The sequence below is a fragment of the Homarus americanus genome, unplaced genomic scaffold, assembly GCF_018991925.1.
Source record: "Homarus americanus isolate GMGI-L3 unplaced genomic scaffold, GMGI_Hamer_2.0 scaffold416, whole genome shotgun sequence".
NCBI classification, from domain to species: domain Eukaryota; kingdom Metazoa; phylum Arthropoda; class Malacostraca; order Decapoda; family Nephropidae; genus Homarus; species Homarus americanus.
Window position 1 is genome coordinate 82,642 of NW_024754001.1, and position 25,795 is coordinate 108,436.

The window sequence follows — 25,795 nt, forward strand, 5'->3', positions numbered from 1 at the left end:
TACATTACAGGTGCAACATTAGACTATATTTTGATGCACCGACACAGTAATTAAACAGAATTATCACTAATCACCTATAACACTATCGGAATGATAAACCAACATACATACAACTAAACCATTTAACATACATAAATCTCATTGTAATTCAGATGGTAATGAAATAAACAACCTTATTCAGTATTAGACAACGGGACAGAATAATAACAACCATTAATCAAGAATAACAACCATTATACTGTTATTATCCTGTAATGGCTTCAGTTACGCTCGTATCCATGATATGAGAAGAGCATGACAGATAACGTGTCATGTCAGAGAGCCTTTTGTCAATCATATCTGGGTTAATCCAGCACCGTAATGTATCCGGTTTGTAAGTCAGAACGCACGTCTGTTTTTGTTTTGGTTTCCTAGATTAAGATGTTGTAAAATATTCCATAATGGTGGAGTGTAGTCTGGGAAGGGTTTTACATCAAGCTTAATTCAGCTATTTAAAGGCGATCTTACATCATGCTTAATTTAGCTCTTTAGAGGCGTTCTAGTATCACAAGCTTAATTTAAACAGTAGGAGTCATACTTACATCAAAGCTTAATTGAACCTGTTGAACACGCTTTCCCATGACCAGCTTAACCTAAAACAGTTACAAGTCCTCTAAAATGCCCAAGCTTAAGAGAGAGGCATGTAATGATATTCTCAAATCCCAAGCTTCAGTAAAACCTCTATTTAACGGACTATATGGAAAGAAAAGTCCATTATATCGAGGGTCTGTTAGATGTGAAGCCCCCATCTAACTCATTATACGGAGAGAAGTCCGTTATATAAAGGTTTCACCGTATTCTCACCTCACCAGCTTGAGAGAAGAGATAATTTAAAGGTCCTGGAAGAGACAGACTCAGGTAGGAATATACAGGTGTTGGGAGAGTTAATTGTTCAGCGTCTTAACTCACTGTTGACAATGATTAACGCCGTACAGGGTATCGTGAAGTGTACCGTTAACCAGGAAGTGCTGTACCTCCTGGTTAACGCACCACTTAAGGTTGACCGTAAACACGTGTCGTAAACAATAATCGTAAATAATTATCGTAGACATTAATCTATCGTAAAAAAATATTGTAATATCTGTACATTGATCGCAAATATTTATCGTAAACTCTAAGTAAATATTTATTGTAAACAGATAATATAAATATACGTTGTAAACCTATAACACATAACTATTTGTAATATTTATCCTAAACATATCGTAAAATATCTATTGTAAACATATCTCTTAAACATTTGACATAAACAGACATTGAAAACCAAACCGGGAACAATTTATCGTAAACATTTAAACAATTATCGTAAACATGCATTATAGAGATATGCAATAAAATTGAATACAAAACATTTCTTATCAACATTATAACAATCTCTTAACATAATAGTCGTAGTAATTATCGTTATCAGTTATAAATGCTTCATAACGATGACTTTCAGTAGTCTTATCTGGAGCCCATCACACACACACACACACACACACACACACACACACACACACGCACACACACACACACACACACACACACACACACACGGATTCCTTTCTGTATTGTTGAAATCATCAGAAATTTATTTTAAATTTCAAGATTATTTAAGATGATGATAATAATAATAATAATAATAATAATAATAATAATAATAATAATAATAATAATAATGGGGAGAAAAAGAACTAACCTAACCTTTGTAGAGTATCTTAATAAACCACAAAACATTATTTCACTCACAAGTGGGTCAAAAAAACGTTCCTGTGACCAAAGGTAAACGTTAAGCACTTAAGCCTGTGGTCACTATGTCAAGACAGTAAGCACCAACACTACCTGAACGAAATAAAAACAAAGAATGAACGACTGATTCAGAGAAAATAAACCAAGGCAACGGTTCCAATATTTTTTTCATCATTATTTTTTCAGTTATTTCCGTTAGTTTGAAGACAATTGTCACCGGTGCTTTGAGGCATCGGAAAAAAATGGTTGATTGAAGGAAATGGGTGGTGGGTGTAGATGTGTTGGTGGGTGGTGGGTTGATGGTGTTGGTGGGTGTTGGGTGGAGAGGGTGTTGGTGGGCGGTGGGTGTAGAGGGTGTTGGTGGGCGTGGGTGTAGAAGGATGTTGGGTGGTGGAGTGTAGAGAGTGTTGGTGGGCGGTGGGTATGGAGGTGTTGGTGGGCGGTGGGTGTAGAAGTGTTGGTGGGTGGTGGTAGAGGATGTGGTGGGTGGTGGGTGTAGATGGTGTTGGTGGGCGGTGGGTGGAGGGGGTGTTGGTGGGCGGTGGGTGTAGAGTGTTGGTGGGTGGTGGGTGTAGAGGGTGTTGGTGGGCGGTGGGTGTAGAGGGTGGTGGTGGGTGTAGGGTGTTGGTGGTGGTGGGTGTGAGGTGTGGGGGGTGGGTGTAGATGGTGTTGGTGGGCGGTGGGTGTAGGGTGTTGGTGGGGTGGTGGGTGTAGAGGGGTGTTGGTGGGTGGTGGGTGTAGAGGGTGTTGGTGGGCGGTGGGTGTAGGGTGTTGGTGGGCGGTGGGTGTGAGGTGTTGGTGGGTGGTGGGTGTGGGGGTGTTGGTGGGGTGTGGGTGTGGGGTGTTGGTGGGCTGTGGGTGGAGGGTGTTGGGGTGTGTGGTGGGTGTAGAGGTGTTGGTGGGCGGTGGGTGTGAGGGTGTTGGTGTTGTGGGCGTTGGGGTGTGTGGGTGTTGGTGGACAGGTGTGGATGTGGGTGTTAATGGGTGTAGTAGTGTTAATAGTGATGGGTGTGGGCGTGGTGTGTGTGCGTGGTGTTGATGGTTATTCTGTGGGCGTAGGTGTGAATGGGCGTTGTAATATGTGGGGTTGGGCAGGTACATATGCGTGGGAATTATGGGTGTAGTGGGTGTTAATAGTGGTGGTTGTGGGCGTGGTGTGTGTGGGTGTGATGGGCGTTGGTGGGTGTGGTGTAAAGGTGTGGGTGGGTGTGTGTGGGTGGGTGGGTGGGTGAGGGGCAGTGGAGCGAGGAAGGGCGCAGCTGACTGAGGGTGGAACAGTTAGAGGAAGGTAGCAGGTGGTAACCAACCGTGTGCTGCTCTGTACCTCGTCCCTATCTTACATACAGAGTTTTATCACCATACTCACCATACAGACAGTTACTATCACCATATTCACCATGAATGATTACTATCATTACTCACTATACAGGTTACTATATATATACTCAGATTTGTTACATTTGGGCGTAACTATCACTCATATCACTATACAGGCAATGTTACTATCTCATACGTGATTACTACATCACCATACCATACAGGAAGTAACTATTAATGGTTACCATCAGTACAGGATAGTTGACTCCTGGAACATAGTCGTAATTTGTTTAAGGTGTAAGCTGTCATTCAACATACTCACTATTTACTGACTGTTGACGTATAAAGGTTACTCATTAAAGGTAGTAACTATCACCATTCTCACCATACATGGCAATAGCAACTTTATGCCTTACATACTGAACTTTTTTTAAAAGCGAAATTATTTTAAAAAATTCTCAAATTTTCAATTTCCTCTAAAGGACTGATTTAAGTTGTTACTTTAATACCACAAAAACATTATCACCGAAAGAATTTTAAATATTCTATAATGTACATCTGGGTGGGAGATGTTACAATATTCCGTGTATTACATCAAGGGAGATTTTGCGGTATTCTCAATATTACATCAGTGGGAGATATTACAATATTCTCAAGTATTATATCAGGAGGAGATGTTTAATATTTTCAGGTATTTATCAGAGGAGGAGATATTACATTGTTAAAGTATTATATCAAGGTGAGATATTACGATATTCTCAAGTATTATTAAGGAGGAATGTACGATATTCTAAAGTTTATTACATAGGAGAATGTGCAATATTCTAAGTATTATATCAAGGGAATGTTACAATGTCTAATTATTACATCAAGGTGGGAGATATTCGATATTCTCAAGTATTTATAAGTGGAGATATTTGTGTTTCAGTATTATATCAGGTGGGGAATATTTTGCGATATTCTAGAAGTATTATATCAAGGAGGAGATGTTCATGTATCAATTTTATAATAAAGGTAGGAGATATTACGATATTCTATAAGTATTACATCAGGGGGGATGTTACAATATTATCGAAGTATTACATTAAGGAGGGAGATATTACAATGTTATTGATATTGCATGGTGTGGAGATATTACGATATTCTCAAGTATTATATCAAGGAGGAAGATATTACGATATTCTCAAGTATTACATCAAGGTGGGAGATATTTTGATGATTCTCAAGTGGTTATATCAGGAGGAGAAGATGTTACGTATTCAAGTATTATTCTGAGGTGGGAGATGTTACGATATTCTCAAGTATTTCTAGAGGGTTTTGTTTTGTTTTTTTTTGTTGTGGGGCTAGAGTGAGACTGGTGACAGACTTTTACATACACTCACAGACTACATTGTGAGTTTTATATACCAGATGAGACTTTTTTATTTAAGTCATGACGAGAGAATTCTCATTTTGTTCTGTGTGTGTTGTTGTTGTGTGTTTGACTTCCTGTGATTATGGTGTCTATTGTTTGCCTCTTTGAAGTGCATCTATCTCTTTTCTCTCTCCCTCTCATCATTTTCCTCTCATAGTCATCCTTTTCTCTCTCTGTCTTTCTCTCTACTCTGTATCAAAATTGTGTGGGAGGAGGAGGAGGAAGAAGAAGAAGAGGGAAGAGAAAGGGGGAGGATTTCAGTGGAGAAGAGAGGAAGAGACAGGCTTTTTTACACTGATTCACCATCACTCCTCCTCTCCCTCCCTTCTCTCAGTACCCCTCCACACCTGCCCCTCTCACACCTGCTAGACATCCGGTCAGCGTTGTGAAGGTGTTATCACAAACATTGAATCATTTAGATATTTATCTCATTACTCATTTACTTGAATGTGTTACGGCAGTGTGTGTGTGTGTGAACGGTGATCATTTTTCTCTGTGTGACTTAGGTCTTCATCACAACATAGATCACTGGTTGATGGTCATACACATTCATTCATCATTCTTACCATTGTGAAGCAGCAACTGGCCTATATATTGCTTCAAGGAATCTTACATAATCATGCTCTCTAAGTCTTGAATTATTCTTCAAGAGGAAGAAATTTCACGTTTTTTTTTTAGAGTTTGAATCTTTTACTGGGTAAGTATCACGTTCTTTAATTTTCACTGTTATTAAACTCCACAACTGTGTAATAATAATAGTAATAATAATAATAATTAACAGTTTATTATAGAACTTTGCAGCCAGAAGGCTAAATATACAGTTACTATATTTGGGGAATGGGTTTGAATTACAAATAATATGCAAGTAACATAAGTGATATAAATAAGATATATAATAACTAGATGGGAAAAGCTCAAAACTTCGTGCATTTCAACATAGTGACAGTGCAAGGAGTAGTGTTTGCTGGAGTGAATACACTGGTTTATTACAAGTTATTGATAATTTTTACAATGGTTTGGGACTGGGCTGTTCTCTACTGCGATCAGTCGTATGTGTGTGTGTGTGTGTGTGTGTGTGTGTGTGTGTGTGTGTGTGTGTGTGTGTGTGTGTGTGTGTGTGTATCCGGCATTATTCAATTTAAAAAATTTTCATACGTGTTTTAAAGAGTTGCTGTCACATTGTTCACAGGTGTCTCACGTAGGAATTATTTCACTGGACAGGTGTGTTATATATGTGTTATATCCCTTTACAGGTGTGTTATATATGTGTTATATCCCTTAATGTGTGTTATGTATGTGTTATATCCCTTACAGGTGTGCTATATATGTGTTATATCCCATACAGGTGTGATATATATGTGTTATATCACTTTACAGGTGTGTTATATATTTGTTATTACACGAAACTTTCTGTATATAATCAGGAAATGTCATCAGCAACTCAGGCCAAACACCTATTACAGGGTGTGTTGAGATATAAAGGTATGGTGAAGGTGTAGAGCAGGTATGGTGCAGGTGTGTTGCAGGTGTATTACAGGTGTGGTAGAGGTACAGGTGTGGTGTAGGTGTGGACATGTAACAGGTGTGGTAGAGGTACAGGTGTGGGCATGTAACAGGTGTGGTAGAGGTACAGGTGTGGTGTGGGTGTGGCAACCTGGTGTGATAGAGGTACAGGTGTGGTGTAGGTGTGGGCGTGTTACAGGTGTGATGCAGGTGTGGGCGTGTAACAGGTCAGTGAGCGGCTGCAGAAGGACGCCCGTTACCTCAAGGAATCAGAGCAGATGAGAAGGTCTGCTGGCTGCGTGATCTTCATGACTGATGTCTCCATTGTGTGTGTGTGTGTGTGTGTGTGTGTGTGTGTGTTTGCTTGTGTGCGTGTGTGTGTGTGTGTGTGTTTACTTGTGTGCGTGTGTGTGTGAATATGTACGCGTGTATGTCTATTTTACTTGCCTGTTTGATGTGTGTGTGTGTGTGTGTTTATATGTGTCAACACCCCTGCTGTGTGTACTCATCTAAAGGTGTATCTTATAGACTCACTGAGACTCTTCCTTCCTCCTACAGACTCCTGAGACTCTTCCTTCCTCCCACAGACTCCTGGAGACTCTTCCTTCCTCCTACAGACTCCTGGCGGGACTCTTCCTTCCTCCTACAGACTCCCCTGGGACTCCTTCCTCCTACAGACTCTGGGGACTCTTCCTTCCTCCTACAGACTCCCTGAGACTCTTCCTTCCTCCCACAGACTCCTGAGACTCTTCCTTCCTCCCACAGACTCCTGAGACTCTTCCTTCCTCCTAGACTCCCTGAGACTCTTCCTTCCTCCTACAGACTCCCTGAGACTCTTCCTTCCTCCTACAGACTCCCTGAGACTCTTCCTTCCTCCTACAGACTCCTGAGAACTCACTCATGATTAATGATAAAATATTGACAACATAATTCATATAATTTTCTCTACTCACCACCACCTCTCTCTCCCTACCTCACTTCTCTCTACTCACCACCACCTCTCTCTCCCGTACCTCACTTCCTCTCTCACCACCACCTCTCTCCATGCCTCACTTCCTCTCTACTCACCACCACCTCTCTCTCCATGCCTCACTTCCTCTCCTTACCCACCTCTCTCTCCCTACCTCACTTCCTCTCTACCTCACCACCACCTCTCTCCTCCATCCTCACTTCCTCTCACTCACCACCACCTCTCTCTCGTACCTCCTTCCTCTCCTCACCACCACCTCTCTCCTCCTCACTTCTCTCTACCCTCTCTCTCGTACCTCACTTCCTCTCTACTCACCACCACCCTCTCTCTCCGTACCTCACTTCCTCTACCCACCTCTCTCTCCCTACCTCACTTCCTCTTCCCCTTCCTTTCTCTCTTCCGTCGTTCTCTCCCTCTCCTCTGCCCCACCCATCCTGCCAGTCAGCCAGCCAGCCAGCCACGACACCGGAAAGGCTTTGACCACCTTCACTGTTACGACGGACGGCAGCAGCGTTACGGTAAGTGGATTTGCAGTCATACACGTAACACACCAACACCTCCGTTGTGTGTGTAATAAGAGTGACTGAAGGGCCGGAACCTCTATAGTAGGAGGGGTGGGGTTCCATAACGCCCTTCTTAACGATAGAGATGATCAGGGGAAGCGGGAGTGTAGACGTGGGCGTGATGTGGTAGATGGGCGTGGTGTGGTAGATGGGCGGGGGTCTGTAGTTCCGGCGTGGATCTGGTAACTCGGTCAGGTGGTCACAGAAGAAGCGGTGACCACTTATGTTGTGGACAGCAGAGACCGACAGTTGTGGCCTAGATACTGATCCAGCTGTCAGGTGTGTGGGTGTGTGAGGTGTGTGGGGTGTGTGAGTGTGTTGGGTGTGTGGGGTGTGTGAGGTGTGTTGGGTGTGTGAGGTGTGTGTGGGAGGTGTGGGGGGTGTGTGTGAAGTGTGTGGTGTGTGTGAAGTGTGTGGGGGTGTGTGTAGTGTGTTGGGGTGTGTGAGAGGTGTGTGAGTGTGGGGTGTGTGTGAGGTGTGTGGGATGATGACGTGTGACCTCCCTCCCAGATGCCACAACACCGCCTTAAGACACCTAAATACAAGGACACCTCTATTTAACGAACTATATAGAGCTGAAAGTCCGTTATATCGAGGAAAGAGAGAGAAGTCCACTACATAGAGGTATCCGACTGAGGCCTCAAACAGATCTAAGAATCTTTAAGCTTCTTTTAGAGAGCTGAGTTCTATAATTTCCTCTAAAACGGCGAGAAAGAATGTTAATGTGTGAATAACGAGAAGAATAACTGTACATAAGAACATAAGAATGGAGGAAACTGCAGCGGGACTAATGGCAAATACTGGGCAGTCATTTTACAACAACCCTATTGCTCATATATCCATCCAACCTATGTTTGAAGCTATCCATCGTTTTCGAGTCAATAATGATGTTTGGTAACTTGTTCCAATCACCATTACTCTATTTACAAACCAATGTTTACCTATTTCGCGCCTAAATCTAAATTTGTCTAATTTAAAACCATTGTTACGAGTTCGCTTCTGGTTGGATAATTTGAGTACCTTTGTAATGTTCCCTTTGTTTAGCCCTGACTTCTATTTATACACCTCAGTCATATCGCCCCTCGCCCTACGTTCCTCGAGGGAGTGCAAATTAAGATGCTTTAACCTGTCTCTGTACTCAAGGCTCCTAATGCCCTGGATTAGTCTTGTCATTCTCCTCTGAATTCTTTCTCGGGATTCTACTATATATCCATTCTGAAATACGGTGACCAGAATTGAACTGCGTAATCCAAGAGAGGTCTTACAAGCTCGAGATATAGTTTTAGGATGACCTCGCTAGTCTTGTAACCAACACTCCTTTGTATGAACCCAAGTACTTTATTAGCCTTGTTTCGAGCAAATACACATTGTTTACTTGGCTTAAGATTCCTGCTTATCATTACTCCTAAATCTTTCTCACAGTCAGGATTTCTCTCTATAACATCGTTGTTCATCTGATATCTGGTTTCTCTGTTTACATCTTCTAGACTAAGTACTTCACATTTGTCCACATTGAATTTCATCTGCCATTTTTCAGACCATTCGAAATTTTTTTTAGATCTTCCTGTAGTTTTACGGAGTCCTCGTCAAATTTAATTACAGGCCCTATTTTAGTGTCATCAGCAAATTTACTTATGTTGCTGTCTACGCCGATATCTATGTCGTTTATGTATATAATGAATAATAATGTCCAAGTACTGAGCCTTGGGGAACTCTACTAGTGGCATTACTCCAATCGGATTTAATGCCGTTAATGCTCACTCGCTCTTTTCTGTCCTGTAACCACGCACTAATTCATTTTAGAATATCTCCCCCAATGCCATGAGCCTCCACTTTTTTATTACTCTTTCGTGGGGGACTTTGTCGAAGGCTTTGCTAAAGTCAAGATATACCACATCATAGTCGTGCCCCTCGTCCACTGATTCGAAAACCGCTGTAAAGAAGGTTAATAGATTAGTTAAACATGAACGCCCGCTTGTGAAACCATGTTGGGAATCATTGATCAACTTGTGCTTCTCCAGGTGATTTCGAATAGAGTTTGAAATTATTGCTTCCAGTAATTTGCCTGCAATTGGTGTTAAGCTGATAGACGATAGTTAGAGAATGGTGATCTATCTCCCTTCTTGAAAATCGGTATTACATTCGCTATCCTGTTGGGGTCTTGATACAATAGGGGTCTTAGTTGGTAATCTTTTCAGAACTCTTAAAGCAATTATCTCCACGAGTCCTATAGCCATGAGGGTCTTGTTGTTCTCCATGAGGGTCTTGTTGTTCTCCAGGAGGGTCTTGTTGTTCTCCATGAGGGTCTTGTTGTTCTCCATGAGGGTCTTGTTGTTCTCCATGAGGGTCTTGTTGTCTCCAGGAGGGTCTTGTTGTTCTCCATGAGGGTCTTGTTGTGGGGTGTTTCATGAGGGTCTTGTTGTTCTCCATGAGGGTCTTGTTGTTCTCCATGAGGGTCTTGTTGTTCTCCATGAGGGTCTTGTTGCTCCATGAGGTCTTGTTGTTCTCCATGAGGTCTTGTTATTCTCATAGGGTCTTGTTGTCTCCATGAGGGTCTTGTTGTTCTCATGAGGGTCTTGTTATTCTCATGGGTTTGTTGTTCCCATGAGGTCTTGTTCTCCATGAGGGTCTTGTTGTTCTCCATGAGGGTCTTGTTGTTCTCCAGGAGGGTCTTAAATAACTTCCTCTACCCCCACAACCCTCCTTTCTAACCCCACCCTCCCCCTTCCTCACTCTATCTCCCACTCAACCCTCCTCCTTCTCTCTCCTCCTCTACTCCCCTCCTCTCCCCACACCTTCCTTCTCTCCCTCCCTCCACTGTTACCAACCTCCAGCCATACCTCCAGCCATTGAACCATAAACACTACGACTATCTTACATATGTGGACGTGAAGATATCCATGTACAGTGCAGGAAACATTATCATTCTGTGTAACGAGACGAAGTGTTCAATGTTCCAGAGCCACAGTGACAAGCCTATCGCAGCAGCCTATAATGAAGGGGCTTACAGTTGACCTTACTCATAGCTAAGACAATACCGTAATGTCTTATTAAATGGTAAATATATATGATGTAAATGTATCTTAGAATACCATGAGAGATAGAGCAGAGTACTGGAGTGTGTGTGTGTGTGTGTGTGTGTGTGTGGAGGGAGGGAGAGAGAGAGAGAGGTAGAGAGAGAGAGAGAGAGAGAGAGAGAGAGAGAGAGAGATAATGACTGGCCTCACACCGGGAGGTACTGTGTGTGTTGTAAATAATCGCATCATCGTAATCTTAGACCAAATAATGAATGGTTGTATCGTTCTCACCGCAGGACACAACACGTGGACAGTTATGAAGCTTAGTTCCCATGTTCCTCCTCCTCCTCCTCCTCCTCCTCCTCCTCCTTTCCTCCTCTCCTCCTCTCCTCTCCTTTTTTCTCCTTTTTCCTTCTTCCTCCTTTCTTTTCCTTTCTCTCTCCCCTCCTCCTTCTTTAAATTAAAACCTACAAATAATGAACAATATAGAGATGGAACTCCGTTATATCAAGGGCCCGTTAAATACGAAATCCACATATTACGGATTATATAGAAAAAAGTCTATTATATCGAAAGATCACTGGTATTCGTCTAAATTCTTCTATAACGTCACCAGTATCACGAAATTGGTTCCTGAAAAGATGTGAACTATGCGGAAGTGAGGAGGAGAGGAGTGAGAGAGAGAACAATGCGGAAGGAGGAGGAGGAGGAGGAGTGAGTGAGAGAGAGAGAACTATGGAAGGAGAAGTGAGGAGGAGTGAGAGAGAGAGAGAACTATGCGGAAGGAGGAGGAGGGGGAGGAGAGAAACTGCGGAAGGAGGAGGAGGAGGAGAGGAGGAGAGAGAGAACTATGTGGAAGGAGAAGAGGAGTGAGTGAGAGAGAGAACTATGGGAAGGAGAAGTGAGGAGGAGGGAGTGAGAGAGAGAACTATGCGGAAGGGAGAAGTGAGGAGGAGGAGAGGAGAACTATGGGAAGGGGGGGTGAGAGGAGAACTGGAAGGGGTGAGGGTGAGGAGAGAGAACTATGCGGAAGGAGAAGTGAGGAGGACGAGGAGGAGAGAGAGAGAACTATGCGGAAGGAGAAGTGAGGGAGGAGGAGAGAGAGAACTATGCGGAAGGAGAAGGGGGGTGACGAGGAGTGAGAGAGAGAGAACTATGCGGAAGGAGAAGTGAGGAGTGAGTGAGAGAGAGAGAGAGAACTATGGAAGGAGAAGTGAGGAGTGAGTGAGAGAGAGAGAGAGAGAACTATGGAAGGAGAAGTGAGGAGGAGGAGAGAGAGAACTATGCGGAAGGAGAAGGAGGAGTGAGTGAGAGAGAGAACTATGCGGAAGAAGTGAGGAGTGAGTGAGAGAGAGAGAACTATACGGAAGGAGAAGTCTGGAGTGAGTGAGAGAGAGCCGCTACTTGTCTCTCAAAGCGACAGAGACATGGACAGCTGCCACTTATGAGTTACCACAACTAATGGACGTGAATGCGAGGAACACCAAGCAAGAGGCAGCGAGGTACACCAAGGGATCCATTTTTTATATTGACTCTTTGAAACTTAATTTACTAACATGATTTTATTTGGTGGGTGTAAAGTGTTCGCGAGCCGGCAGGTTACAGGTGCTTGGTACTTAATTAACAATGTCCTCTACAGTAACACACACACACACACCTGGCTAACAGAGACACAGAGGGTCATCTGTTGTGGTCTACTGATCTCCCATTACCGTTGACCCACACCCACCCACACCTAGCACTCTCCCTCTACCCACACCCACAATCACTCACACCTAGAACTTCCCTCTCTACCCACCCCAACCCTCACCACCACAGCTGACCCACACTCACACCACCACAGTAACCTCCTCAACACCTGCTGGATACCTCCTCCCCCAACTGTTAGACCGCCAGGGAGCTTAGCTAACTCATGGCAAGGCGGTCAGTCCCCTCCTAATTCTTCTCGAACTATTATTTCCTTCTCCACCTCTTTCTGCCTTTCTTCTCTACCAAAAGAGGAAAGGAGGGGGGGGGAGGGGGAGGGAGGTGGGGGGGAGGAGGGAGGGGAGGGGGAGGTTGACATGATAATCAGGTTATAAAAGTTTTGAGTCAATAATATGAGAGTGAGTTACTCCCATTTCTAACTTTGTGAAATGAGGTTAATGTTAATGGAGGGCGGAGAGTAGATGACGATGACGGACGAGACTGAAGATTACGGTGACGGTTACGGTGAAGGTGACGATGGCCGACGATAATGACAATGACGGTAAGCCAAGTCGTCTTAACATTCGCTCCAAAAACATTTCTTACAAAAGTTATGTTAGACAATATGATAAAACTGGGCACTGGGCGGTGTGTGTGTGTCCTACCCCGTCACTGCAGCCTCTGTCCCGTCTGTCTGTCATCAACACCGTCATTCGAGTTGGAAGAGTGTGACGTCTGGGGCGTCACCTGAACAATACAGTCGGGTAGTGGGCGTGATCATGGCGATACACGACATACTAATGTTTATCATTATTATTCACAACAATAATAATTTACATAATACGTAAGTGTGTATAAGTGTGTTTATATTTTAAGTGTAAGAGCGCCAACACACAAAAGACCACATCATCATCTGCCAACACTCAGTACACAGCTACATACAGTACAGGTACGGTGATGACCATAGCGGCAGGTGTTAACACTACCAGCACAACCATAAGTGGACTGAGACACGTCCACTTGTGGCCGCCCATTAGTGTCTGTATGTCTGGGTCCCCAAGTGTTGATGGGTAACAGGACCCGTTTGTGGAGAAGAGTGTTACCTACAGTATAATTATGAGTAGTGTATACCTCTGCAGGCCAGGTGTTGCTAGGTGACAGGACCCGGGTGGATGACGGCGCTGTCTGGCCTGAAGGAGACACCTCTATCACGCTCTTAGAAACTTCTTCTGCCTCACCTTCTACAGATATTTTACTCCACTGAATAATCATCATAGAAAACGTGAGGACAGGTGATAAAAGTAAACAATTAACCTGAAACGACAACACACCTGAGTACCTCTTAATAGCTCCTTCGTGACTACCCCCAGGTGTGTGTGTGTGTGTGAACAAAGCTCTCCCGAATCTGAAGTCCCCTCTATGGTGAGTCACAGCTGCTTGAGGGAGGACATCTTCTAGGTTTTACATATCAGTAAAAAACAAAACAAATAAAACAAGTAAATGTGTTAAAAATAAAGAACAAAGTTTACTAAAGTTAAAAAAAAAAAGATGTTGGGTGTTGTACAATATACTGGTGGGGATGTGACCAGCGCTCGGGGGAAACGTGACTATAATATTTACCATTGTCGGTGAGGCCGCGTCATTTTTAGTGCTAAGTTTATACACAGCACGAGTGAGGCGGACTTTTCTCTCGTGATATACTCCGTTAAATGGGGGATTTCATGTCTGATGAACTCTCGATATAACGGATTTTCCTCTCCATATTGTCCGTTAAATAGAGGTTTCACTGTCGTATAGAATTTAACTTAATCCAAGAAACACCAAGTTGATTTATCGATACTTTGTGATAACTTTCTTCTGTCAACGAATGAATCAAACTTGTAAACGAGAGGAGGTTGTGGCGGGTGAAAGATGGTGGGTGAGAGGTGGTGGGTGAGAGGTGGCGGGTGAAAGATGGTGGGTGAGAGGTGGTGGGTGAGAGGTGGTGGGTGAGAGGTGGGTGAGTGGTGAGGAGAGAGGTGATGGGGGAGAGAGGTGGTGGGGTGAGAGGTGGTGGGTAGAGGGGTGGTGGGTGAGAGGTGGTGGGTGAGAGGTGGTGGGAGGGAAAGATGGTGGGTGAGAGGTGGGTGGGTGAGAGGTGGTGGGTGAGAGGTGATGGGGTGAGAGGTGGTGGGTGAGAGGTGGTGGGTAAGAGGTGATGGGTGAGAGGTGGTGTGGGAAGAGGTGATGGGTGAGAGGTGGTGGGAGGAAAGATGGTGGGTGAGGAGGTAGGGGTGGAGAGGTAGGGGTGAGGAGGGTGGTGGGTAAGAGGTGATGGGTGAGAGGTGGTGGGTGAGAGGTGGTGGGTGAGAGGTGATGGGTGAGAGGGTGGATGGGGAGAGGTGGCGGATGAGAGGTGGTGGGTGGGAGGAGGTGGGTGGGAGGGGATGGGTGAGAGGTGGTGGGTGAGAGGTGGTGGGTGAGAGGTGATGGGTGAGAGGGTGATGGGTAGAGGTGTGGGGTGAGGAGGAGAGGGTGAGAGGTGGTGGGTGAGGAGGTGATGGGTGAGAGGTGGTGGAGGAGAGAGAGGTGATGGGTGAGAGAGGTGGGGGTGAGGTAGGGGTGAGAGGTGGGGAGAGATGGTGGGTGAGAGGTGAGGGGGAGGTAGTGTGACATGGGTGAGAGGTAGGGTGAGAGGTGGTGGGTAAGAGGTGGGGAGTGGGTGAGAGGTGGGAAAGAGGTGATGGGTGAGAGGTGGTGGTGAAAGACAGGGGTGAGAGGTGGTGGGTGAGAGGTAGGGTGAGAGGTGGGGGAGGGGAGGGGGTGAGATGGGTGAGAGGTAGGGGTAGAGGTAGGTAAGAGGTGATGGGTGAGAGGTGGTGGGTGAGAGGTGGGGTGGGTAGAGGATGGGGTGAGAGGTGATGGGGTGGAGAGGTGGTGGGTGAGAGGTATGGAGAGAGGTGGGGAGAGGTAAGAGGCAGGGGTGAGAGGTGTGTGAGAGGCAGGTAAGAGAGGGAGGTGGTGGATGAGAGGTGGCGATGAGAGGAGGAGGTAAGAGGTGATGGGTGAGAGGTGGTGGGTGAGAGGTGGTGGGTGAGAGGTGGTGGGTGAGAGGTGGTGGGTAAGAGGTGGTGGGTGAGAGGTGATGGGTGAGAGGTGGTGGGGTTGTTATGCCGCTTCTTCATACACACAGAAATTTACTGTGAGGGCAAAGTTTATCAGCTAATCGCTTGTATTATAACGAGGCCGGACGTGATCCATCTCCCTGTCAGTCGTGGCGGGCGTATTCCTGTTAACGGACACATGACCGTACACGAGCGACCATACACAACACACACCACCATACATGACCATACACGACCATACACCACCATACATGACCATACACAACACACACCACCATACATAACCATACACGACCACACACCACCATACATAACACACCACCATACATGACCACACTCGACCACACACAACCATACACAACACACCACCATACATGACCACACTCGACCACACACAACCATACATGACCACACACGACCACACACAACCATACACAACCATACATGATAATAAACGTCTCACTGGTAAATGTTATGTTGACCGCTCTCATCGGGACATTCTCTGGTTAAGGTGATCCTACAGAGTCTTCCTTACCTTTGAGTGATGTTAATTTGTTATATGAATCCACAGGTGTGTCACGGTCACCTGGAGTATCGTAACATTAGCCACAGGTGTGTCACGGTCACCTGGAGTATCGTAACATTAGCCACAGGTATGTCACGGTCACCTGGAGTATCGTAACATTAGCCACAGGTATGTCACGGTCACCTGGAGTATCGTAACATTAGCCACAGGTATGTCACGGTCACCTGGAGTATCGTAACATTAGCCACAGGTATGTCACGGTCACCTGGAGTATCGTAACATTAGCCACAGGTGTGTCACGGTCACCTGGAGTCTCGTAACATTAGCCACAGGTATGTCACGGTCACCCGGAGTATCGTAACATTAGCCACAGGTATGTCACGGTCACCTGGAGTATCGTAACATTAGCCACAGGTATGTCACGGTCACCTGGAGTATCGTAACATTAGCCACAGGTATGTCACGGTCACCTGGAGTATCGTAACATTAGCCACAGGTGAGGTTGTCTTACTGCCTCTTGGGCTTCTCCTCAACGTCCACCTGCAGCTCGGTTTTTGCTCAGGTCATTAGAGCGTCCAGGTAATCACCCTTAGTTGTAAGAGGTTTTTCATGCAGGTAAATGTCATATAATTATAATACTTCAATATGGCCGTCAGGTAACAACACAATATACAAGATTTGTTAAACCTCTATATATCGGACTCCTCTCCATGTAATCCGTTAGTTGGGGTTCCCTATCCAACGGATCCTCGTTATAGCGGACTTTATTCTCTATATAATTCGTTAAATGGAGATTTAACATTTAACGGGGCCTTGTATAACGGATTTTCCTCTCCATGTAGTCTGTTAAATAAAGGTTTCACTGTACTGGGGTAATTTCACTAAGGTAATTGCTCACTAATAACAATGATTTATTTTACTGCAGCGTAATGGTCTAGAGTCTTGGCGTCGTTATGAATAAATCGTGAATGAATTGTGAATAAATCGTGAATGAATTGTGAATAAATCATGAATGAATCATCAATAAATCGTGAATAAATCGTCAGTACTCAACTAAACATCTCTATTTCACCACACAGGGACTTCCATTACCACCAGATAAAACGATATAAGAAAACAATATAATTCAGATTTTCAAACGATATAATTTCGTACTATAATCATCGGATAATTGAGTGAGGAAGAATTTCACATAAGATCTCGTCAAATTCTCACAGTTGTCTCAAGAAATCATTTGTGGTTTACTGAGGAATTTGTTGAAAAATATCTTGCAGGTGTTGATGAGTCTTCTGGTTGTTGTGTTGGCGAGGTAGGGGGAGTTTTCAGCCCTCCGACACTTATCCCTCTCAATAACGGACTTCTCAGTAAAGCAATGGATACCGTAAACACTATCAATAACAGACCTCTCAGTAAAATAATGGAAACAGTAAACCTTCTCAATAACGGATTTCTCAGTAAAATAATGGAAACAGTAAACCTTCTCAATAACGGATTTCTCAGTAAAATAATGGAAACAGTAAACCTTCTCAATAACGGATTTCTCAGTAAAATAATGGAAACAGTAAACCTTCTCAATAACGGATTTCTCAGTAAAATAATGGAAACAGTAAACCTTCTCAATAACGGATTTCTCAGTAAAGTAATGGATACAGTATATCCTCTCAATAACATACCTCTCATTTCTGGATATTCTCATTAACATAACTCTCCTAATAACGGAAAAGGCTTGCAAGAATTAGTCCGGTATTGGGAAGATTTTTTTTGTAAATTATACCTGTAAAAGCCAACATGAGGAGGAGGTGCAGCAGGTGTACGTCAGAAGAGGAGTTTGGTCAAGACAGGACTCAAGGTAACAACATCTCCTGAGGCGGTCATTGTGGTTTTCTCAAGGACATGTTATCAGGGTCAATTACTGTGTCCTCCCCTGGGTGATGGGAGTGAGTCCGAGTGTAGGACGTTTGGTACGTTTGGTTTGGGTCAGGGTATTTAGGACTTGACCTGACCTGACCTAACCTAACCTAACCTACTGTAACCGCGGCCCAAACGTCCGCTCACCAATGTGTTTTGAGTATCAGCAAGGATCACTGTACCTCCCCGTACCTACGTCCGTGTGCAGCAAGTTATTGTATAAATTGTTGCTTTGTCTGTCTCACCAGGACGGTCATATAACGAAGAGAAAGAGCAGTAAAATATTCTACAAGAGGTGGGTCACTAATGAGGCCGTGGGTCACCTTTATACCCACTAACGAAGGCATGGGTCAATATGGCTTCTCACTACGTAAACATCAATACACTGAATTCCTTGAAGCAGCAGAAAGTTGTCTCTATCCATCGCTGAACCAGTCCTCCCTTCAACACCTGACAGTCTCCCTCCATCACCGAGAAGAGTTCGTCTTTCTGTAAGTCACTCTGTCTCACTTATGATCCTACATTATGGTCAAGCTCCAACTATTTCTCCCGGTCGATCTAACAGGCAGAAGTCCTGTTCCTAAATGATCTTGTATATTTTAATGAATAATTAAAGCAGTGTGTGTGTGTGTGTCTTGCATCTCTACTATTACTGTCGTGGTAGAGACGACTTACAATAACATAACCATTGATCTACACATCACCTACGACCACACCTCAGCACCTACGACCACACCTCAGCACCTACGACCACACCTCAGCACCTACGACCACACCTCAGCACCTACGACCACACCTCAGCACCTACGATCACACCTCAGCACCTACGACCACACCTCAGCACCTACGAGTCTCCTGAAGAAATAGAAGAAGAAGCCCTTGGTAGTGTGAGGGAGGACGCAGGCTCTCAGGCATTATATATGAACGGACCAACATCATTCACGCATGTGTGAATCTTTCCCAGGCGAGAACGGGACTGTGGTAGTGTTGGTGGGAGCAGAGTCGAGGGTTAATACTTTGGTCATCGGTAACTGTATGGTGAGCCTCGATCACTGTATGGTGACCCTCGATAACTGTATGTGTGGTGTGTGTGTGTGTGTATAGTGGGCCTCGATAACTGTATATGTGTGTGTGAAGTGTCTCTGGCCAGATGTGAACGTTGGCTACCATCCTGTATGGGATCTAAGGCGCCACAAGAACTAAATGCTATGAGTCAATCTCCTTTAGAAAGTTTGATTAATATTCATAGTTGAGTCACAGAAGAAGCTGGAAGATAACGTTAGTACCTACAGATGGTTTATGGTACGGAAGCGGTCTTGTGGGAGTTATAATTGCTCGTCTCACTACCGGTAAAGGAAGTGACTGAGGTATTAGTTGTAGTGATGGATTTATCGAGCACCAGAGAAGATGATGATAACACCTAACTGTTTATAAGGTTTGTGGGCCTGCCTGCCACCACCTGCCTCGATCGCTCATATCCGCTGTAATAACTCCAATGGCCGTAGGAAATAAATACATCTCCTTCACTCGTCAGGAACTCAGGCGTTAAGAACAAGAGATAAGACACAAGACTGATGTGGTGATGATTCGCTGTGATGGGGAGTACAGTAAACAAGAGAGATGAGGCGCAGGAGGAGGTATATATATAGCGGCACGAGGCAACACTTGAGGGAGTAACTAATACACCATGGTCATCGTCGGTGGCCACAACAACTTCGTCAGATCAGAGTGATGGGTCCTGCTGCCTCACTCCTCATAATCGTTTCCAATTTCAGCGTAAAAGAAACACCGCTATGGTAGTTATAGTCCATCATTAGACCACATCTTGACCGTGTGTGTGTGTGTGTATCTGTTTTTGGGTGGGTGTACACGTGTCTGTCTGTCTGTCTGTCTGTATCCGTTCACGTATCTGTTTGTGATAATGTTTGTTTACTCTCTTCTCCTCAAATCATCTTTTGTATGTATGTTACTTCCATTTCTTATTTTTGTCCGTGAGACCTCTATTTAACGGACTACTGTATAATGTTACAGGTTAGTCCGTTAAATCAAAGTCAGTCGTATACGAAACCTCCCCAATGGATTACATGTAAGAGATTAGTCCATTATATAGAGGTTTCACTATACTTCTACTGTCAGAGAACCGTGAGATCAGTTTTAATTATCTTCTCGTTAAATACTTGCGGACGTTTGCTGAAACTGAGAGTCCTTAATGTTTCTTAAGTCTCAGCTGAAGTCACCACCACGTCACCACCACGCCACCAACATCACCACAACCGTCATCATCATCATCATCATCCCGCGAGCGATACCACTGCCATCTGGTGCCCGAGGTGACCAGTAACGTTACCAGAGAGAACTTCCAGCTCTACCCACCCCCAGGCTGCCCCGATTGTGTCTTTCCTGCATTAACGGGAGGTGATGCAGGTTTTTACCCCCACACACACAGGATTAACAAACTATTCACAAAGACGTTGTAAATAAAAGCCTTATTTAATTTTGTTTTGTCATAGGAAATTACGGGCACCATTTGGGTATATTTTTCCGAGTTAATTATAATAGAAGGTTAGGTTAGGTTAATGTTTTGTTTAGGTTAGGTTAGTGTTTTGTTTTGTTTAGACTAAAAACGTATTTAAATTATCACGACTGTTTCTCCCGGAGTATAACACATGGCGGAGTTAAGTAAATGTTTGTCTTGACTTGAATTACCAACTTTTACTTCCACAGTGACTCATTTGTTTCTATTTTTTAACTATACTAATATACGAATTTCTCACGTGAGATTAAAATGATGAAAAAGTCCTCAAGTTATGTTTAGAGCATTTTACTAATGTTCGAAATAAAACGACACGAAGACAACGAGAAGGAAGAATAGGAGGAGAAGGAAGGGGGAGGAGGAGAAGAAACATAAGGAGGAAGAGAAGAAGGAATAGGAGGAGAAAGGAGTAGAAGTAGGAGAAAAAGGAGGAGGAGGAGTAGAAGTAGGAGAAAAAGGAGGAGGAAAAGGACGAGAAGGAGGAATAGGAGGTAGAGGAAGAAGAGGAGAAGGAGGACAGTAAACACGACACAAGGCTGAGGACTGGAAGTAATGGGAGGCGACAGCTGGCGTTGAGAGGAAGACCTTCTGCCCACAACCGTAACACCACCGTCCCCCTGCACCACCTCCTCGCTGTTATCCTTCTGCTGCTACTACTACAAGACTCACTCCTGGACCTGCCACCACATGAAGAGAACTATCCACACACACATAATGGTTGCCCCTCGTCTGTAACAAGGATGGCCGACCCAAGCGCCACCTAGGCGTGAATTTGTTTAAGGTGTAGAAGCTGTCGCCAACACAACAACCACACCCTAAGTTAACGAGCTGCATTACCCAATGTCAAGGAATAGTCCGAGAGGACCGGACAACTCGCCAACTGCACTGGCTAACCATTACCCCGGAACACGATCCGCAAATCGATTAACATCCAGATCCTCAATTACTGCTGGGTAGACAAACACAGACACACACTATACGACTTATGCTTCTCCCAGGGATTAGGTTAGGTTAGGTTAATGTTAAGGCAAAGGTTAAATTAAATTCTTCGCTGGTGTGGTAACCGAAAAATGACGCAGGCTGTTGTAGTAATAATCATGACAGTTTAACAGGTAGATCGCTGCTGTGCACCTCTTTGACCTGTGACCTCGGCTGTAACTCAGGTGTTTGCACTAACAGCCGCGTCATCGGTAAAAAGTACAGAGGAGCGCCATCAAATATTATACCACTTTCATAAGCTAACTCACTCAATTGACACTAAGACAGTTTTTGTATGATATTATTGTTTACATTTAAGTAGAGACTGAAGATGGGAGGAAGGGTGATTTTTAATGTTGTTTTTATAAAGTGACTAATGCACGTTGACTGACCAGTTTACCGGACTCCCCGTGTATTGATTGAACATTTTACCGGACTCCCCGTGTATTGATTGAACATTTTACCGGACTCCCCGTGTATTGATTTGACGTTTTACCGGACTCCCTGTGTATTGATTGAACATTTTACCGGACTCCCTGTGTATTGATTTGACATTTTACCGGACTCCCTGTGTATTGATTGAACATTTTACCGGACTCCCCGTGTATTGATTGAACTACCGGACTCCTGGGTATTGATTGAACATTTACCGGACTCCCCGTGTATTGATTGAACATTTTACCGACTCCCTGTATTGATTATTTACCGGATTGAACATTTTACCGACCCCGTGTATTGATTGAACATTTTACCGGACTCCCTGGGTATTGATTGAACATTTTACCGGACTCCCTGTGTATTGATTGAACATTTTACCGGACTCCCCGTGTATTGATTGAACATTTTACCGGACTCCCTGGGTATTGATTGAACATTTTACCGGACTCCCCGTGTATTGATTGAACATTTTACCGGACTCCCCGTGTATTGATTGAACATTTTACCGGACTCCCCGTGTATTGATTGAACATTTGGGTACGAATTGAACAGGCAAATGGGGACTAGTTCACTTTTGTGCCCTTTAATTGTTGACGTAACGACTACATCTATTATAAGGAAATATCTCCATATATAACTGATTAAGAACCTTTGTACTGTACGTGTGTCAGTCCTGTTCATGTATTAAATAAAACTGTTTAATTTATTCACATACAGGTCACTATATTAATAAACTTAAAATTTATTGATTTCTAATTCCATATAGTATTGTCATTTCGTTCATAAAATATATTGAAATTCTGTTAAAATTAATATCGTAAATTATCATAATATATAAGTATTGTTATTTTAATCTTTTGTTTGTTTACGTTTCAACTTAGTTAATAATCTTGTAAACAACAAATAAATATTTGACCACCGGGAGTTAGTTCTTACAGTGTTTATGATGTTTGCCCCAAAGAACTGTTTTACAATTTTTTTTTTAATTTTCTTTACAGTTTTCACATTTAAGAGATTTTTTGTTTAAAGTCGTAATAAAAGTATATATCTGAGACGTTGTGTGTGTGTGTGTGTGTGAGTTGTGTGCCTGTGACCGTCGTGCGGGGAGGGAGAGAGGGGTGAGGGGGAGGAGGAGGGAGCCTTACACCGCCTGACTCTTACGATACAACACAGAAAAAAACCTAACCTAAATGTCTGTCTGTCACTAACGTCAATAGGGAAAATATTCGGCGGTTAATTTCACACCTCAGGTAAGGGATATCTTCACAGGTAAATAAATATAATAAAGTTAAATGCAAATAATGGGTATTTATTTATTTGTGTTAAGTGTTATATTGGCAGAGAGAGAAGCGTCACCTTTTAAGACAGGACGTATGGTTAGGTTAAATCATCGTCAACAAAGGTTTAAATCAACGTCATGAGAGGGTTTAAATCGTCATCATCAAAGTGTTAGAATACAGTTCTCAATGGGCTAAGCCATCGCCCAAAAAGGTTTAAAACATAAGCCTCAAAGGGTTAAACCATAGTTCTCAAAGGGTTAAGCCATCGTCCTCCAAGGGTAAAACCATCGTCCTCAAAGGGTTAAACCATATTTCTCAAAGGGTTAAACTATCGTCCTCCAAGGGTTAAACCCTCGTCCTGAAAGGGTTAAACTATCGTCCTCAAGGGGTTAAATCCTCGTCTTCAAAGAGTTAAATTCTCGCCTTCAAAGAGTTAAACCATCGTCCTCAAAGAGTTAAACCATCGTCGTCAAAGGGTTAAACCATAGTTCTCAAAGGGTTAAGAATCACATACTTACAGGTAAAGGAAGGTACTGGCCCTCACCTGTGTTCACCTGCGTCTGTACTAAATCTTCCTCCAGGTATAAGCAAATGGTCACCTCATCACTACGAAGTCTAATTTTATCACTGTCGTGGTTCTATAAATCCTGTTAAAATGATTATCACTTATATAAATAAATCTAACATATTTACCCAAAAATACTCAAAAGTCTGGGTTAAATGTAGTCTGTTAACTTACCTTTGATGTTAGTTTGGTATGCATGTTAACTGCTGCTGTGAAGTTTGATAATATGACACTAAAATATCTTCTTTATATCACTGGTAAATCATTTGAGTTCCTCCACCGTTGACTTGTGATCCACTAGTACACTCCAACACTAGTGTAGGTGAGGACTGGTAGTGGTGTTGCTGCTGTAAGTCCCGGGTACCAGCGGCTGACTGAGGTGGGTCGCTAGGTGGAGACGTGTTGACGGCGAGGAGTCTGGAGTCGGACTGGTTGGCTCTGACTGTGGCGACGGATGGCTCCCTCACTCCCACCACCCAACTTGTACGCCAAGCTTCACCGCACATGTGGGGCCTGGAGGCACACCCCTGTCGTCTTCACCTCTCCTCCCCTCCCCCCTTCAAACCACCTCCATAGCACCCTCCATCCCCCATCCCCCACACCCCCTGTCACCTCCTCCCCTAACCACCTCCATAGCACCCTCCATCCCCTTCCCCACACCCCTGTCACCTCCTCCCCTAACACCTACATAACACCCCCCATCCCCCTTCCCTTCACCCCGTCACCTCCTTTCCCCTAACCCCCTCCATCCCCTTCCTTACAGGAGCTGACAGACAGATGTTTAACACGGACACGACATCCTGACAAATTAACACGTACATGAGGGTGTATGTAAACCACGAAGGTCGCGTATAAAATTAACAGTTTACATCATACTTGGTTTACAATAGTCCCGTGTGTGTGTGTGTGTGTGTGTGTGTGTTAGCCCTCACTTCTTTGTTATGTTTACTGTTATCTACTGTATAGTAGTGAGGAGTGGATTCCATGGCAGTTATCTTCTCTGTTCACTGAACAAAGCGACTGGCACACACACACACACACACACACACCTGATGACACCAATAACTCAACCGAGATGTCAAGAAAAATAATTCCCGCTGAGGCGTGAGTTAGTGACTATAATTTGGTGGTTTTGGGATCACCTGAAGAATCTCCATCCTAGTTTATGTCACCTACAGATGTAATTATACCATCCTAACACTATTTAAGTGGAGAGGTTACCTGGAAACATAGTGAGGCTGGCTGGCTGGCTGGTAGGTGGGTGGGTGGGTGGGTGGGTGGGTGGGTGGGTGGGTGGGTGGAGGCAGCTGGACACCCAGAAACTGTGAGATAGTTTTCTCCACGGCCCGGACTGACTGACTGACTGAATGACTAATCTTTTTACCAGATGATGATGATGACCCCCGGCGAGGCATCACCTACCCCGTCACCCCACAGGAAGCACTCGGGCGCCGCCGGGTGGGTGGGTAACCTCCATCACCCTCCTGAAGGTACAGTCGCCAACAGTTATACCTGGTACAGTGTCTGGTGCATTTTGTGAGATGTGGCACCATTGTGTTTGTTTATCTATCATCTTTAGACTGGCTAGTATTGTAAGGTTCCTATGGGCCATTATTGGAGTTTTAATACAATGTAAACAAACATACATTTGCCACATCTCACAAAACGCATTAGCCACTGTACCAGGTGTAAGTGTAAGCGACTGAACATAGTAAAATCACTACCATGAAATCAGGAATCAATCGTGTGTGTGTGTGTGTGTGTGTGTGTGTGTGTATGTGCGTGAGTTTGCGTGTGAGCATATCACCACTAGGGATTCTCTTCATACCGACGTCACCTCTTCCCACCACCAACGTGACTCCACCCCTTTCTCTCTTCTCTTCTCTCCTCCCACTCTCGGTCTCTCTTCTCACTCCCACCCTCTCTATCTCCCTTACTCCTTTCTTCCCTATCTCCATACTTCTCTCTTCCCCTCCCTTCCTAAATCTGTCTCCTCACTCCTCCCCTCTCTATTTCCGTCCCTCACTTTTTCCTTCTCTCTCTATTTCTCTCCCTCTTTCCCTCCCCCCCCCTCCCTCTCGTATCTCCCTACCTCCCTCCATCCACTCCTCCCCTGGACGCCTACGGACACAGCCTCACGCCCTGCCGTCTTGGACTCTAGAGACGGTCAATATTAACCATACTCTGACAATTGGTTCAGGTGACCACCGATCCTATAGGTGA

At 44.3% G+C, this 25,795-nt stretch overlaps 1 protein-coding gene across 1 annotated transcript in view; it reads right to left on the reverse strand.

Annotated features, from left to right (window-relative positions):
- Nucleotides 1-24,015, reverse strand: part of LOC121855671 — an 81,501-nt gene extending 57,486 nt beyond the window's left edge. Inside the window, 1 exon segment of the mRNA XM_042350742.1 lies at nucleotides 23,747-24,015. Coding sequence (XP_042206676.1) covers nucleotides 23,747-23,770 — 24 coding nt within the window. The 5' untranslated portion in view covers nucleotides 23,771-24,015.
- Between the last annotated feature and the right edge of the window lie 1,780 nt (nucleotides 24,016-25,795).